The sequence below is a fragment of the Sebastes fasciatus genome, chromosome 12, assembly GCF_043250625.1.
Source record: "Sebastes fasciatus isolate fSebFas1 chromosome 12, fSebFas1.pri, whole genome shotgun sequence".
NCBI lineage: Eukaryota > Metazoa > Chordata > Actinopteri > Perciformes > Sebastidae > Sebastes > Sebastes fasciatus.
Window position 1 is genome coordinate 19,929,126 of NC_133806.1, and position 16,989 is coordinate 19,946,114.

At 42.6% G+C, this 16,989-nt stretch overlaps 1 protein-coding gene across 3 annotated transcripts in view; it reads right to left on the reverse strand.

Moving 5' to 3' along the window:
• Window positions 1-7,190, reverse strand: part of nphs1 (NPHS1 adhesion molecule, nephrin) — a 49,439-nt gene extending 42,249 nt beyond the window's left edge. For 2 of the 3 annotated variants that reach the window (XM_074654020.1, XM_074654019.1), the window contains exons 1-2: window positions 6,904-7,190; window positions 2,999-3,091 (exon numbers count right to left, since the gene is read on the reverse strand). In XM_074654020.1, coding sequence (XP_074510121.1) covers window positions 2,999-3,062 — 64 coding nt within the window. In that variant the 5' untranslated portion in view covers window positions 3,063-3,091; window positions 6,904-7,190. The remainder of the gene's footprint in view (window positions 1-2,998; window positions 3,092-6,903) is intronic. The other variant, XM_074654021.1, reaches the window with a different exon arrangement.
• Window positions 7,191-16,989: the final 9,799 nt, after the last annotated feature.

Sequence of the window (16,989 nt, forward strand, 5' to 3'; positions counted from 1 at the left end):
ATAACTGTGGATTCGGCTATTAGTGCATTTTACAACTTTTAGGACCGAATGATTTAAATAAGGGCTATTCAAGTGTTCATACTAGGAAGTTGATTCACCTCAAATAAACAAATATAAATTATAAAATAAAATGATCCGCTGATTTGCAGACTCTTTCCCAATGAAAGTCTATGGGAAAAACTCTTTTTGAGCCCAATGGCATCACATAACGGATACGGAAGTTGTAATTACATGGTTTGGCCTAATTTGCTTCAAAGCCCGGTGCTCTTCCTGGGGGCTTGTTTTTAGTGAGGAGTGCCGTTTCTGTTGCTAGCCTGATTGCAATTTTCCCCACTGTGGGACTTATAAAGGAATATGTTATATGTTGCATGTAAGTTGAGAAGAATGCTGCATAAACTTCCATCAAAGCTTCGACTCCCATGATATTCTGTACAGTTGTTCAACAGAAGCGGAGTGAACCAAGAGCTAAAGAACATTATTATCATTTCCTGAATTAATACCACAAACTCATTTGGTGTTACAGTAAGTTAGCTTTTGGTAGCTTGCTTTAGACATTGCTGTGCATCTGGTATTACTGAGCCAGTTTACTGACTTAACGGCTCTGTTCTGTTGGTGCTACCGTTACCCTACATTTCATGTCACAGATAAACATTTCTATCGTTTTCTCACAATAGTAACAACAAGTTAATACCTCACCATGTTTTGGTGTTTAAAGCTTGTGGTCCCACTCCACCACTCTTCTCTCCCAGCCAGGCAGCCTAATGATGATGTTTAAGTCTTTAAACCAACTGAGTCAGTTGAAATGAAGGGGAATTCAATGTTCCATTATCGTCAATGGCTATTATCCTGTATTCGGCCACTTGTGACCACAGTGTTGAGCTTAACTTTCAGTTTGATTATTTTGGGGAATTTCAGAGACGGGTTGTAATTCGCTGTGAGTTTGTCACTGCAAGCGTGCCCTTTATTTGTTGATATAGGAATATTAATTACTACAAGCAGACCTTATTTGAATGAACTGACTGACTGCATGCAAGTAAGCAAACATACCACAATACCACCAGGGTGCTGGAACTGCAGCACCCAAATGGAACGCAGCCGTGATCATTAATTAATGTTATTAATTATACCTGGGCTTTCCTGCTATGACCTGTCAAAATGTCTGCTGTGAAATATTGATTTCCATTCTTTATTCAAGAGCGAATGTCTACAATTATATAAGCATGCAATTTCTCAACCCTGATTCTACATTACATTTTCTAAGATATTATCCATATTTGTCCATATTTTGTACAAGAGTAGCAAGTTCTTTCCAGACAATATTTCACAACTTCTCTAGCTACATCATGCACCTCATACACCTATATACTAGTATTATCTGTTGGTGTAAATGTTTGTTTACAGCTAAATCTTCCTCTCCCATCATAAGGTAGCACTATATGATTAAGATCATGTTGTCCCCTATATCGTCAGATCACTTAGGGTTATGTTTAGCCCATGAACTGGAAGCCATTGTACCAATCACCATGGAAACTAGTCAGAAAATACTGTGCACATAATACCCAGTAGCAGTTGGTGTTGTTTATTTGCTGTATAAACGAGTCAATGCTGGAGGTTAGATTAGGAGGGACATACACAGTGCATAGAAACTGCCAAGGATAACATGCACGGCACCATAATGCTCACATTGTACAGATTTACCTTGAGCTAAACAACAGGCCTGGTAAAAAAGTCACTGTGGTCACATGGTGTAACTCCTGGCCATACTACAGTACAGTTTAGGCAGTATTCGGATTAAGCTATTTGCATAAAACACTAATACCCTGAGACAGAGTTCCCCCTGTTACCATGAATTAGTCGGTTAACAAAATGTGTTTTTTCTACCTGAGATCATAGGAAGAATGGAATTTCACAGCAAAAGAGCGCAAAAAAAGATGCAGCTGCTGGTTTCCTATTTTAAAAAGCAATAAAAACAGAAGAAGGTAACAATTATGATGTTAAAGGGATAGTTCGGGTGTTTTGAAGTGGAGTTGTTTGAGGTACTTATCCATAGTAGGTGTATTACTTATAGTAGATGACGGTCGGCACCAGCCCCAGCATCGAGTACCGACACCGGAGCAAAGAGATACAGTGCTGTGGATGAGGATGGCAGAAAAATTTATTTTAGCCACCTAAAAGAAAGGCTCACCTAAAAAAAATTGATATCCGTTTAAGTGTACGCTATATTTAGAATATTTCCCGACGGCAAACTGAACTGTATGTATACTGTTTTTGTCATCTGAGCCTGTTGGCTTTGGAGAGAGCATCGATAAGTTTCACTTTCAGTTCAGTTCCCGTCGGAAAGGAAGGGCTGTGTGACGGTAAGATAAAGTGGTGAAAATATTCTAAATATAGCGTACACTTAAGCGGCTACAATACATTTTTCTGCTAATCCAGTCCTCAGCACTGTATTGCTTTGCTCTGGTGCCGGTGCCCCTGTCTGTTTCTCCAAGCTGGGGGGCGTGCCGACCGTCATCTACTATAAGTAAAAACATCTACTATAGATAAATACCTCATACAACCCCACTTCAAAACACCCAAACTATCCCTTTTTATAGTTGGTCTTGTTCACCACCAATTCGATAGCTGATGTCTAATTTGCTCAGATGGTGAAAAAGCAAAAGTGAAAGGTGAAACATATATAGATGCCACAGTAAGCCCATTGGTACTGCAGTAACTGTTGTATCTTAGACAAGATTAAGAGATAAGTATAAGATTAACCTGGTTAGTTTAACTGACTTACATTCATAGTAAGTACATCACTGTAAACCTGTGCGACTTGAGGAACCTACCCATACACAAACATAACGTAGCTATTATATTACAGTGAAAACTTATTAAAAGGCTTCAATAACGTCAAGGTTCAGACTGCTCAGCTGAATGGCCTGGACACGGATGGGACTTGAAAAGGCCACAGTTGCCACTGTAATGATAGCTCCGTGGTGACATTTGATTCTCTTACCCCAGATGAGACAGAGAAAGGGTAGAGCTGAAGGAGACACAATCCATGCTGAAAAGAAGTCCATTTCACCGCTGACACCTGACCTTCGGCAATCTGGAACCACTATAGAAAAAACAACAACTTAATGAGATATACACAACATCACTTTGAAAGAATATAGCAGGCAATGGCTTTTAAGAGGCATCGGTATCAAGTCCAGCAGTGTAGAATAAGAACCCTTTAGTGTTTGTGTTTACCAGTCTTGTTTATGTTCAAGGTTTAATTTTCTGAAGAACATACATTGTGTTGGCAATAATATTACTTTTCACATTAATATCTGACCCCCAAGTCTCACAAGCTTAACACCATTACAGCAGACTTACCAGAACAAACCAATACATCAATCCATCAAACCTGCATTTGCGTGCAATAAAAACATAAACAACCTTAAAAAGCCACAGGGCAGGTTAAAAGCATGGTGTCGGTCATTCGTGTTTTAGATGGGACGTAAATGCTGAGAAACTTTGGCTTAGTTTGTTCATCTACTGTAGTTTTAGTCTCCTGATGAGTCACAAGGAGAGCACCCTTAGAACTGTACATTTGAATATGATTAGTTGTTATGAAGACCTCTGTGGCTGTTTTTGGCATTTCGTCTGGCTTAATTCAGGATCAGCTGAGGTAGTGTGGAACAGAGCAGATATGGTATCAAATAGATACATTTCAAGTCTCTTCAAGTTGATTTTTACACAGCACTTAAATCAATGGAAACTGATGGCTGCATGGAAAGCAGAAAATGCCTTCAAAGGGTATATAAATTGCTACATGATGTGAAAAACATCAATAATGCAAATGATATAAAGCATGTAGTGAATAGAGAGTGTCCTATAATTAGCGTCATTGCAGGAGATGACAGTGTCTCCTACTGTACATATAGTTATAGTATGTTGTAATGCTGGTGTCTTGTCCACTTCCCTAACATTTGTCAAGAGCTTCAGTTGCCCAACCATAACAGCAGCATATTATATTTGCAATGGGAATAATGTTTGCAAGATTTGGCGGCAAGCGTGCCAAGTGTGTAGGAGAACTACAGTGGCCAACGCAAAAACACAAATGTTTGGCTGTTCTGGACTAGTGTAGAAACATGGCGGCCGACTTCGTGAAGAGGACCCGCTCCCTATGTAATTTTAAACGGCTCATTCTAACGTAACGAAAACACGACGATCCTTTCTCAACGATTTTCAGATGACACTAAAAAGACATACTTATTAATATTATATTCAACTTCTGCCAATAGATCCCCCTTAATGCTACACACTGGCCTTTTAAATGAATGAATCTGAAAACGTTTCACGGACCCCCTGGCAGAGTGCCACAGACCCCACACTGGGTTAAAGGTACAGTGTGTAGGATTTGGCGGCATCTATTGGTGTGGTTGCAGATTGCAACCAACTGAGTATCCATCCGCTCATTCCTCCCTTTCTAAGAGGTAACGTGAGCCGCCAAGTGCAAAACTGTGGCAACGCCATTCGCCTTGCTTAGAGGTCATTCTTACCATAATAACGCAATTGTACTGCAGTTTCAAAAGCATGTCGGAGAACTACGGTGGCCTTCAGGTAACGTAAAAACTTTCTCTAGAGTCAGTGTTTGGTTTGTCCATTCTGGGCTACTGTAGAAACATGTCGGACTCCGTGAAGAGGACCCGCTCCCTATGTAGATATGAAGGGCTCATTCTAAGCTAACGAAAACACAACGATTCTTATGTTTCAGGTGATAATATACTAATGAAAACAGTTATTTATATTATATTCCATTTCTGCTAATAGATCCCCTGAAATGTTACACACTGCTCCATTAAAGAATGCATCTGGCCTGGTCCTTTCAATTACAACTGTGTATTTGTTTTTTGGCAGGTAATTTCCCATGGATGCATGCAAGTAGATGTCAGGATCACGCCATGCTCTTGTTCTGAATGGATCGGGGACAGTTTGGAATTAAGTCTGTAGGCCGTGCTGTGGGTCTGTGCCCATGGCATCCAATACTCTTCCTTATTTGACCTGGAGGAGCCCTCGGTGGATTTTAAGTCAGTTTGTAATCACTTCAATTTATCTGCTGCAGGAGTGGAACAAATAATAGTGATTTACTTAATTGAAAACTAAATATTTTCTCATCTGAATAGACAAAATGAATTGAAGGCAACAGCTCTTTGACGCATCTCCCCTCAGTCGATTAGTTGCACTCCAACAGGCTTTGATAAGAATTAACTCACACTCAATTATTTTTTTTTTCGCTCTCAAAACATTTGTGCATTTCGAAGCCCCCAGTATACTCTTCGAACACACATGGGCAATTACTCTTCAATGAATAGAAGCGTAAAAGTGCCCGTCTTCTCTATCCCTCTGTCTCTTTTAACCTTGTGTAGGTAAACACAATCATTATATCCTGCCTAACGTTGACATTTCTTCACATATGCATAGCAATTTACAGTTATCCATCTCTTGATGAGAAGTATCTTCATATATATGTCTACAGTACAATGAAAACAGCCAGAACTGCATCTCTTCCTTTGGGATTGAGAGCTCAGGGTACAGCAGGTATTCCCTTAGGAAGAGAAATGTTTGGCCAACACAGAAAGGTTGCTGCTGGCCTCATGAGTCACCAGTTTCATTGGGACTCAGATCCAGCCTGCCTGACCCCCCCCCACATTTCCATTAGCTAGTCAAACAACCGCCCTTAATTGCTTCAAAAATACAGCCAGTTGCAAGAATGTTAATTTGCTGATACGTTTGTTTTCTTTGTATGAAAAATGTGGGATGGCGTTGCACTTGTGGAATAACTGTGATATGTCATTTAACGCTTGCTTAAAATGTAACATTAGATAAATACCAGTTTATCCAATTTAATTTGTCTTCAAATACAAGAAAGACCCATATTTTACTACAGCAGCACTCATTGCTACATTCTTTTTTGACCTTGTTCTTCGCCGGCTTCTTACAAATGCAAATTAGAAAGTTTGATTTGAAATTTGATTCGCTTTCAGAGACAGGGCTGCCACTCTCCCCGCAAGGGCATTAGAAGTAGCTGAACCATTCAGCGTGACCCCGACAGGTAGATTTTTAATGGCGTCTTTCATATCATCATCAAACGACTCAATACACTCAATCCTAGACCAATTTTAACGTGAAACCCCATGAAATCAGTCAATGTGCAGAAAATGAAGTTTCAACCCCTGTGCAAGCCATCCAATTCAGATGTGGTCCTACATCTTAATACCAACCTAACTTCTTACCAATCTCACCAGTTGCCCGAGGCTCCAATTATTGTAGCTTATAGAAGCTGCATTGTGAACCGTCGCTGCTTTAACACTGCACTGCTGATAAAGAGGGTTTCTAAAAGATGCAGATTAGATTATCAACATAATCTAATCGCAACCGAATCACTGATTGTGCATTAAGACTAGGCGTTCTTTAAGCAGTATGATTAAGACCTAGCTGGATGTGCTAAACACAGACAGAATAGACCCTTAGCAGCCTCGAGGATAGACAGGCTAAATCATACAGTATCGGCTCGGTCCGGCGGTTCAGCAGCTTGACAAGTCCAGTAGAAGTTAGGTGTTTGTGTGCTTTGTCTCCACTCCCGTCAGCTCAAAGTGTTCAAGTTCACTGGATTACTCTGACTTCGCTACACACACTCAACACACCTGCTCTCCCCAGGAAAAAAAAGTTAAGAGACAGAGAGGCAAAAACCTTCTTTCAACCTCCACCAACTCAAGCACATCTGCCTGCCTAGGGTGCACAGAGAGACAGAGAGTGAGGCAGATAGGCAGGCAGACACACAGAGAGGAGGGGGTACCTCCTTTTTGAAAAAAAAGCCGGGGATCTTTTGAATAGGTGTGTGGATTTGCATGAGAGAAAGAGAGCTGTGCTTACCTGTTGAGTGACGCCGAGGCTCAGCAGCGTCTTTTCGTCTTCCTGATCTACAGATGGCTCTCTGAACTCCAGTGAGCGACGGAGATGTTAAAGAATGCCAATGGGACTCCCCCTTCTCTCGCTCCTTAGTCTAAGACAGAGGCAAACAGATGAAGAGAGGGAGAGAGGCAGTAGCGGAGACTGAAGAGTGAAGGAAGGTGTGCATATGAGAAATGTTGGTGGCGGCGGTTACAAGGGGGTCACCTGAACCTGGAGGAAAGAAAAACAATAACAATGTCATGGCTCCTCCTCAAGGATTCAGAGCATTTTTTAATACGTTTCAGGCCACGCAGTAACAAAATGACCATTTAAAAAAGTTGTTGGACCTCTTGTTTCAGCAGAATTGAATAAATAACTATAAAAGCGTAATAAAGTTGCAGCGAGCCGGTAATAAGAGCGGAGGAACATGCCTTTAGTTTCTTTCTATTCTGCCTCTCTGCGGAGTATTCATGGATCCCATTATTTAGCATTTCACTGTGCCGGGTTGGAAGGAGCAGTGCAGCCCTCAAAAGATACAGATGCAACATGGATGTCTTCAGAGCTGCTAGTTTGTAACATTTATGCTCATACATAATGAATGGAATAGAGAGTATCCACATAACTGTATTTCCTATACGGAATACTCCTGGGGTGATCTGCTCCGCTGCGGAGATGGAGACGGAGACAGGCCAAAGAATTCACTTTCAATAGTGGGATATTTGATTTTTTTTTTTCTGAATATTGCCCCCCCCACCCTCCACCTCCCCTTTTGTCAATTATATACTTCCAACTGAATGGTGGCTGGAGAATACCACCATTTGCTCAGTGGAACATACTGAAAGCTCTTCTAGCAAGACAACTTAAAGGTCATGTTTATTTTCCATGTGCATGTATTTTTCATTTGATCTGCTGATAGTCCACGCTTGGCTCCGTGTTGACTATACGTACAAGCGATTTGCTCTGTATAAACACGAAAGCAGTTACACTGCTGCATCTGTTGTTCCACTATGGGTCAGCCATGCAGTAACGACAGACCAACCGCTGTCTGCGAGAGTGGTGCTAAGAAACTCCCACATTTTGTGCAGCAGCAGGCAATAAAGACGGAATGATAACGACACACAGTATAGTGGCACAATATTCAAGGACTGGAGCCGTATGTTGTGCCTGCTGCACAGTGACAGTGTCCAGTATAGTTCTGTGTGTACGTGTATAGGCGGTGTGAGTGTGTGTGTGTGTGTGGCCCAGATGTTAGCAGCTGGGTTGTGTAGTCGGAGCTGGCCCCACAGACAGTCATTAAGCCCAGCAGCCCAGGGCTGGAAGGTTAATTCCCCCGCCTGGAGGGGTATGTAGGTGGGAGGCAGGAGGAAAGGAGGGAGGGAGGTAGAGGATGAGGAGGAGAAGCGGCAGCGAGGAGAGGGGGGAGAGGGGGGAGCAATGGGAGGCGAGGGGGCTGTGAAGCTCAGCACTCAGTTCACACAAACAGCACTGTCAGCAAGAGTGGAGCCGCTCCACTGCCAGACGAAGGGAGAGGAGGGAGAGAGAGAGAGCTGGGGCCTGACAGAGAGGTGGAGAGGGAGGGAGGGAGATGGACAGAGGACCTGAAGATGAATGGCGAGAGGGGAAAAGCAGGGAAGAGGAGGGAAATACAGTAAGAGGGTAAGAAGAATTCATGTCAGGAGGTTGGACAGGCAGAGGGTGAGATGAAGGGGACAGGAACGAGCAAGGTAATGGAGCGAAAGAAACGGATGGAGGAAGGAGACAGAAAGATACTGTAAAATGGGCTGCGGAGTGATGAATAGAAGACGAGGGAGGAGCAGGGGAAGGGGGGGAAACGGGAGGAAGGAAGGCTGACATGAAGAGTTGTTTTGAAAACCAACAGGAAGTCTACTGACTCAGACCAGTGCGGCAGGGAAAGCGAGGAGGAAGATTAATCAAAGAAAGCAATAAGCACTACGGTGGAAAGCAACACAATGCGTGGAAGAGGCAAAGATAGGGTCATGTCCAGGAGATTGATTCAGAAAAGTGGAGTAGGAGTGAGACGGCATGCAATATTTTTTGTGTGTGTTTGAGTTCCTACGTCTGCCTATGGGTGTACTATGTACAGCATTTGTGTGTGTGGAAGGTGCATGGTGTGGGAGGCGTGCTTAAATCACTCGGATCGCCATTAGCAATGCGGCAGCTTGGATTCTGTCACTTGTCAAAATAAAGAAAAAATGCTTAATTACAAAATGAACATGACAGCTTGGAGTCAGCGGCTAACAGTTTAGACAGGCGGAGATATTCAACGCCCAATATGTGATCCACACCAAGAAGAGGATTTAACTAGTTTAGCGCCCACATTTCTTAGGAAGTAGTTAACCCTTAGAGACCCACTTAGACCCGTTGTTGTATTTTTTAGGGGGTACAGGCGGTGTTAAGGGGAATATAGCAGGTCAACAGTACATGTCACAAAGCTGGGAACCTGAAGATTAATTTGAGATGCAGCTCAGCACTGTGTCAAGTTGTTCTAGTCATAAATCAGAAATAAACATTAATTAATTAATTAATTAATTAATTAAAATAAATTGTGAAAGTGTATAAGGGCTTAGAACATTACAATCAAAGTATATGATGGCCATTCCCACGTTCACATATGTTTAATAGGTTTTTCAGCAATTTGGGGTTGATGCCATTTGTTACACAGATTTGGTGCTAAATGTCACCACTTGGGAATTGATCAAAATGATCAAAAAACCTTCCAAAATACCACATTAATACACCAAGACCTTGAGGAACACCATAGAAAAAGCCATGCTGTGATTTGGGATCAAAAACTTTTGACATTTGGAGATTTTTGCAAGAATTGCATTTTTCAGCGATTGGATGGCGAGCACTTCTGTTCTGGAAACTGCTCAGAAACCCCCTTATTGTCAATATATGTACATATGTACATGCCCTAGGTCTCTGGTTTGTTGTTGTAAAGTTTTACAAGCCTGTGATTATCCTAGAGGTCACCACAGGTAATTTTATACAGTGAGGTCAAATTTCAAAAAATGGTCTCACTACAATGAAATGGCTACTATGGGGACTAACATGATCACACATTGATACAATTGGGCTTATTGGATCCACAATAGTCTCAGCTTTACAGTGATATCCAGTTTATGCAATTCCAGTATGCAGAAATATTCAAACACACCATCTTTGGAGTAGGCAAAAATAACACATTTTATACTGCATACAAAAAACTGCATGTCCATAACGGAGAGACTTGGGTGTACCATTGGAACCCATTTTCATTCACACATCAGAGGTCAAGGGACCCCTTTGAAAATGGCCTTGCCTTGGCTTCATTCCTTAAAAATTTCGGAGCATTATTTAGCCTCCTTCCTCGCTGTTTAGCCTCCTTTATATGATACCAGTACCTTCACTCCAGAGCCTGCTACAGCCTCTGAAAGACAGTGAAGTCGGTCAGGATCACCTACGATGCCGCAGGTCCAGCAGGGGCCTTAGCAAACCTTCAAGACTACTGAGGGCTCTCGACAAAGGCCCGCAAAATTATTTTTGTGCATTGAGCTGGAGAGTATTACATCCACACTCTGAGCCTCGGCTTTAACTACAGCCATCTGACCTGATGATCTGATTGGAGCCCCGGCTTCTGTTGCCTGCCACAGTACAGCTGCCATATCAGTGATGCTTCTGTGTTCTAAATCTGTAGACAAGGTCAACATGTTTTTTTTTTTCCCCCGGCCAATCTGGCTCCCAGTCGACCACAGGAGAAGGAGATTTAACAGGCAGCTGCGCACTGAGAGCATGCATTACCAGTAACCAGAAATGACAATTAAAGGCGTCACTAAAATAACAGTAGCAAACAGAGATAAGGTGGACTTTTTAAAAGATGGTTGGTTAATCCCCATCAGCAGCACTTTCTTCAAAAGTCTGCGATAGCAATGAAGTCTGAATAGGGACGCGAACCTTGTCCCACTGCTGGCAAGTTTGCAAGGAGAGATTCTCAAGTTGCCGTGCTTTGGGGCGAACTGATGCCGGAGCATGTGGACATGGACAAGGAAGGACATGTATCGGGGTTAAGACGGATTTGGAAAAACCCAATTAAACACACCAACACACTCTTTGCTGTTCCCTTTCAATCCCCATCTCTGTGTCCCTATGCATGTTGGCAGCAACATGGAGTTCAGAGCTGGTGCGTGTGTGTGTGTGTGTGTGTGTGTGTGTGTGTGTGTGTGTGTGTTTGTCAGGATGGATGGAGAGGCTTGAGACAACCAGCTGTGGTGACCAGATTGGGGAGGGATTATTTCCCAAATCTCCCCCATTTACCTCAGCTGCCTAACAAGCTCCTACATAACCATGTTAATTCACCGATATTGCGACTTTGATTCCGCCGTTAATAACAAACAAACACTGGCGACCAATCGGATGAGCTCTTGTTGAAGAGGTTTCATACAGATCTTTGTCTAGGTGAAGTACAACATGAAGAGGCTTACTGGGCGAGCGTGAGAGGGTCTTATATTAGATCAAATCGTCATCAGACTAATAAACATCATTAGATACGGCTATATAGCTAATTATAGTGACATTTAGATACAGTACAAAATTAATATCCCTGCTAGTGCATATGATCACACCGGGGCCAAGGAAGAAGTCAAAGCTAAGAAAGTAACAGACTTCTTTGGGAAACTCTTCATCTAACAGATTCCTGTGTGGAGTCATGAGGTCAGCGGCTGGACAGGATCGCTGAAACAATATTATTAGGTCACTGAGGGAAGAGGAGCAGGGTCAGATAATAAGACTCAATCCGGCTGAGTGAAAATACATGGGAGGGAAAGTGCTGACGCCTCCCCTCGCTCGCTCGCTCTCGCTCATCCAATTCCCAGCGCTTTACTCCGTGCCACTGATATTCATGCCGAGCTGTCCGTCCACGGCCCACAAACTTTAACGTCCGCCGTCTCCGCCGCCCCATCTATCACCCCCGCTGCGGTGATGGACGAACGGGGAGCGGAGCGGTGAGAACGCGGCGGCGGGTGGGGAGGGAGGGCGGAACAGACACGAGGGGACAATATTGAAATTTGAGGTCAGAAAAGACAATTGTTGTATCCACTCTTGTGTGTCCCATTCGCTCATTCAGAGCCACCTCATCCATGTGCAATAAATACACGCACAAACATATGTGCACAGAGACACACAGACACACAGACACACACAACACCAGAGCCTCCTATCACAAGCAATTCAATATAAAGATACACAGAGCTCAGGCAATAACCTGATCCTGGTGAGAGATGTTATAGGCTTTGACAGGCGGGGCTGAGCCACATAGCCCAGGCTGTTCTCCCAGTGTCAGTAACAAAACAGAAGGATTAGAGGATGAAACGGAGCTAAATCTGGCCGAGCTAAAAATGGGGGCAAAAACAAGGCATGGAAAGAAACAATATTGAATGGATCCAAAGCAAGCCTTTAACAAAAGCTATTAAGCAATAAAAGGCCACTTTAATAACAAAACCCTTGTGTTCTATTATTTATGTTCTGCTGTCCACAAATGCACCCACACACACAAATGCGTATGCCCCCCCACAAACATCTTTGCACTTCTACATCTCCTATGAAAGAAACCACCGATGACTGGATTCATTGTTCTCCCAACCATTAACAATAACTCTCGCCACTGTAGCTTTAACTTCGGTGAGCAGAGGTCAGCGGTAATGTTCCTCTTCACCTCTCCCTCACGGTATTAGTATTACCAGAGAGGTGAAGATTTCACAATTTTTATCTCCGGAAAATTGGATTCTTTTTTTATTACTTACTTAAGGAGATCAGGCAATGCATTTTTCAAAAGCAGTGATTCATGGATAGAAATTTCAGTTTACATTATTTGTGATTATCACCGAGCTGCTGGAGGAGTTTTGTCACCTCAACCTGACACCCACGGCAAAGCTACTATTTAGACAGACACATTATGCATTGAATAAACAATATGTCTTGAATTGAGAGCCTACTAATGTAAATTGTAGTCTAGCACTTAGCCAAGTATTTTTCTTCAAAATGCAGTGCCGTGGTTGTCGAGGTGAGATGATATTTGCTGTTTTTTTATCATTAAGTGTGACTGGTTTGTTATTTTAAAAGTAATGCTTCTGGTTTGTGCAATATGAGCCTTGGGCAGTGGACGGGAGCAAAAAAGCAATAATTTGGAATAAATGAAACCTGATTTATTACTTTCATGGCCAAATTTACCGAAAAGAAGTAAACCATATACTGCAAAAATATATTTAAAAAATGGTCCATCTATATCCCTGTAGCTGCAAGAGAAAACGGTTGGCCACCTGCAAGTGTGTGCCTCATATTTTATCGACTTTAACTGTCACACAGAACTGACCAACTTTTATTTTAGCTGCGCTGGCTGAAAGCTACAAGGGAAAAAAAGTCAATAGGCTACTGCAGATTGACCCACACACATTACCTGCTGCAGACCAAGCCATTTCATAACAGAAGATGACCAAAAGCCCAGTGCAGTGCAGATAACCAGCTGTGTGGCAACAATCAAGTAATTATAGTGGTGTGACGTGAAATGATATGTTGCAGAAATGCCCGTCTAAACTCCATTAATTCATTCCAAAGTCTCAAACACTATATATTTTATGAGAAACATTTTTTCTTTCTTTATTTTTGTGATACAGCAAATGTCTTAAAGGGTCCATTATTCTTATTTTTTATAGGTTTTATATCATTCTGTAGCTTCCCAGTGGTGTTTCTTATGTACTCAAATCCAAATATTCAAATTTTGGTCAAAGAATATATGTTTTAGCGTTAAATATAGCATTTAAAAAAAATCCAAACTAACCCTTTCAGTTATTTCCAATCTTAGCACAGCTAACTTTGACTCAGCTAGTGCTAGCATTCACATTATTCACAACCTTATTGGTTTGATTTTCATAGCATGCTTTGGTGACCTACGTCACTGCTTCTTGCAACGGCTGAGTGGGCGTTTCAATTTGAAAAAAAACAGAACAGAACGAGACGAACCGGCACTTTAAATTATGACTCATATCAGTTTTAACAGAGCAAGGAATTGTGTGAATCCTCGTGCCTTTTTAAACTCTTGCAAAACTGCCCTCGGGCCAAAATGACCTCACTTCTCAAATATGTCCTCATTCTGAAAAGGCTCAAACTGGTTCTCACAGGGATAGAAGTACAAGAGCACACCGACATAAAAAAACCCCATCAGGCCCAAATACACCTCTGCCAACAGATGGGCTTATGGCTTTGTTGAGGTGGAGTTTGCCATCCTGCCCGTCCCATTTTCAGAAAATCCACTTTAATTAACATATCAGCTCCAAACGGGGCTAAACCTCCTCTCTGCAAACTGCAATCTGCCCAGTTTGAACTGACCAACCGTAGAGCCGACATGATAAGGCTTGCCAACCAAAACACAAGGATAATCCAGTTATACCTGCTTATACAGCGGACAGCTAAAAGCACTGATCTGACAGGCTCCCTCTGAAGTGCCATAGCTTGCATTTTGATCTAACCAAAGTGTTTTGATTTACTTATAGCATGTGGCTCGATCTGATAGGATTCTGTAAGTCATTTTAGCCGCATTATCTGGCATGTGCTCCACTTGAACAATAAGATTAAAGATATATGGAGCAGGTTGCAGAGCATATGCCTTTCTTTTATTCTTCCCCTGTGCCTTCTATCACTTCATTCCCACCAATACAACTTCCTCCCACCCTGTCACTCTGTCCTAATCATCTAACCTACCTCTACAACACTTCATCCGTCATGAAATGTATTTATTTCCTTTCCTTTACTCCCCAAACATTCAAGCACTCCCTCCTTCTGCCCTCCTTCTGAGCATCTATTTTGATCTGAAGGTGTCACAGGAGCAATGGCAGGGTGACTGTGTGGCTCCCTCCACCTGCAGACTCACAACCCCCAGAGGACCGCCAGGGAAAGTTGAACGGGCCAACAGATGGAGGCTATTGTGTGTGTGTGAGGGAGGGTGTGGGTGTGTGTGTGTGGTAGAGTGTGGCAGCAGTGCCGCAGAAGACGTAGGGAGTCGTGAGAGTGTGCGCGTGTTTGTGCACGTGTATATGAAGCCTACACTTGTTTTTGTGCAAGTATGTTTTGTGTGTGTGTGTGGATTTGTGCCTTTGTGTTTGTGAGGGTGGTGGTGGGTGGGGGGGGGGGGGGTCATGGCGGTTTAACACAAGATGTTTGAAATCTGTTGGCCTGACAGCGTGTCACAAGACTGCTTGGTTAATAGAGTCTCCTGGAATGTCCTCTCCTGCAGTTTTAATGAACCCCAAGCCAAAAGGCCTAATGAAGCGTGCTCCGTTTGCCAAAACAGTCCCTCGGCTTGACCTCCCCTGACCCGAACCACTCCCACGCCACTTGAGGGTGAGTCTCCATGGTGACCGGCCTAAAGAGTCTACTGGGCCAAAGTTGTCAAAGGGACAAAAGGAGGAGAGCCAAGTTAGAGAAAAGCAAGCAGTTAAGACAAAGGACGTCAGCGCATGGGCCTGCATATGTTTTAAAGACGGAGATGGTTTCACCAGTTTAAGATTTTAAATGTTGCATATTTCCACTTCTCTTTGTTATCCCGACAAAAAAAAAGGCCAGTTAGCAAAAAGCTGCTGTTTTTCTGGCCAAGAAAACATTCTTCTTAACAAGCTCTTCCCCCTTGTCAGCATCCAAAAAGATACACGGATACACACAAACACAAGCGCATGCACACACACAAGTTGGCCCTCATTGCAGTTTAACTATTCTTTGTTCTAGCCGAGCAAGAGCCTCATTATTCAATAAGTTAAGACTGTAACGCGGGCAGCGTTGTGTGTATTCAAGAGGGATGCCGGCGTGTGTATGTGTGTATGCATGCATGTGTGTTAAGTATGAGTTAAGGACTAATAAAGTGCAAGGCACCTAATTAAACAGTCTTTGTTTATGCTCTATAGCAGTGGTATAAACTCAGCAGGCACAATGCAGGGTGGTATGCCGGGTCGCTATGCTCTCATTTGAATAACTACAGACAAAGGCAACGAGAAAGAAGGGGGCAATCAACTTCAAACGAAATTCTTGCTTAATTGCAAAAGTGTGAGAAAACTAGCAAAGACAAAGGAGAATGTGCTGATTAAAGCTGCATTGAACAGCGGTTGCAATCATACACAACATTTGAGTCTGATATTATTATTGTTATTTTAAAGGTAAATTGACTCCTTAGGGGGGAAGCGTGATAGATAACATATAATTTGATTAAAAGTCTATTCAACATTTCTGATTGCATCTTGACAGGTCCTAAACAGGGAGCGTGAATTCTGTTGAGGCTGAGAATGGACTAAAGATAAACAGTTTTCTAGACTGAATAACTTTTGATCAACATTTTTTTGTTGTTGTGTTTCTTGCTTGGCTGCTGTTTACTGTTACAACGAAGTCAGAATAACAAGCACGGACATGCAACGGTTCCCTTCCAGCGCCAAACGTACAAAGAAACAAACTGCGTATAGATGGTTGGACATTTTTAATTATAATGTGAATCGGCCCTGAGACCCCTCCACCACTCCCCGACGCACACCCCCCTTTAAGAAAACAGGGTGGAAAAAACCTGAATGGGCAATCAGCGCTGTTCCGCCTGTGCACATTCCTGAATTCAGCTCTCTAATAGTGCCATTCATTATAAGCCTTATTAAAATAAACACAGACTTGATGGTATAATAACAAATAAGCCAGGCTCCACATACTGTCATAATCGACAGAAATTAAAAGTGCCAAAGAACACTGTATTACCACTGTAACCTGTCTCTCTCTCTCTCTCTTCTCTCCCACACACACACATTGAAATAAAGTAATCAAGGTTATTTAAATGAGTGTGCAGGCTGCATAAACAGTGCAAGCGGTAAAGAACATTATAGGCTATGCATTCCTGAACTCGCAAGGTGGTGAGAGGGGGTGTGCCAGGTGGGTGGTTCGGGTCCATTTACAGACAGTTGTGACCTCAAGTGGGGTATACGCATGTTATGAGACCACACATGGCAAGAAATATGCAGATTTATACACACTGTAAACAATAAACAATAT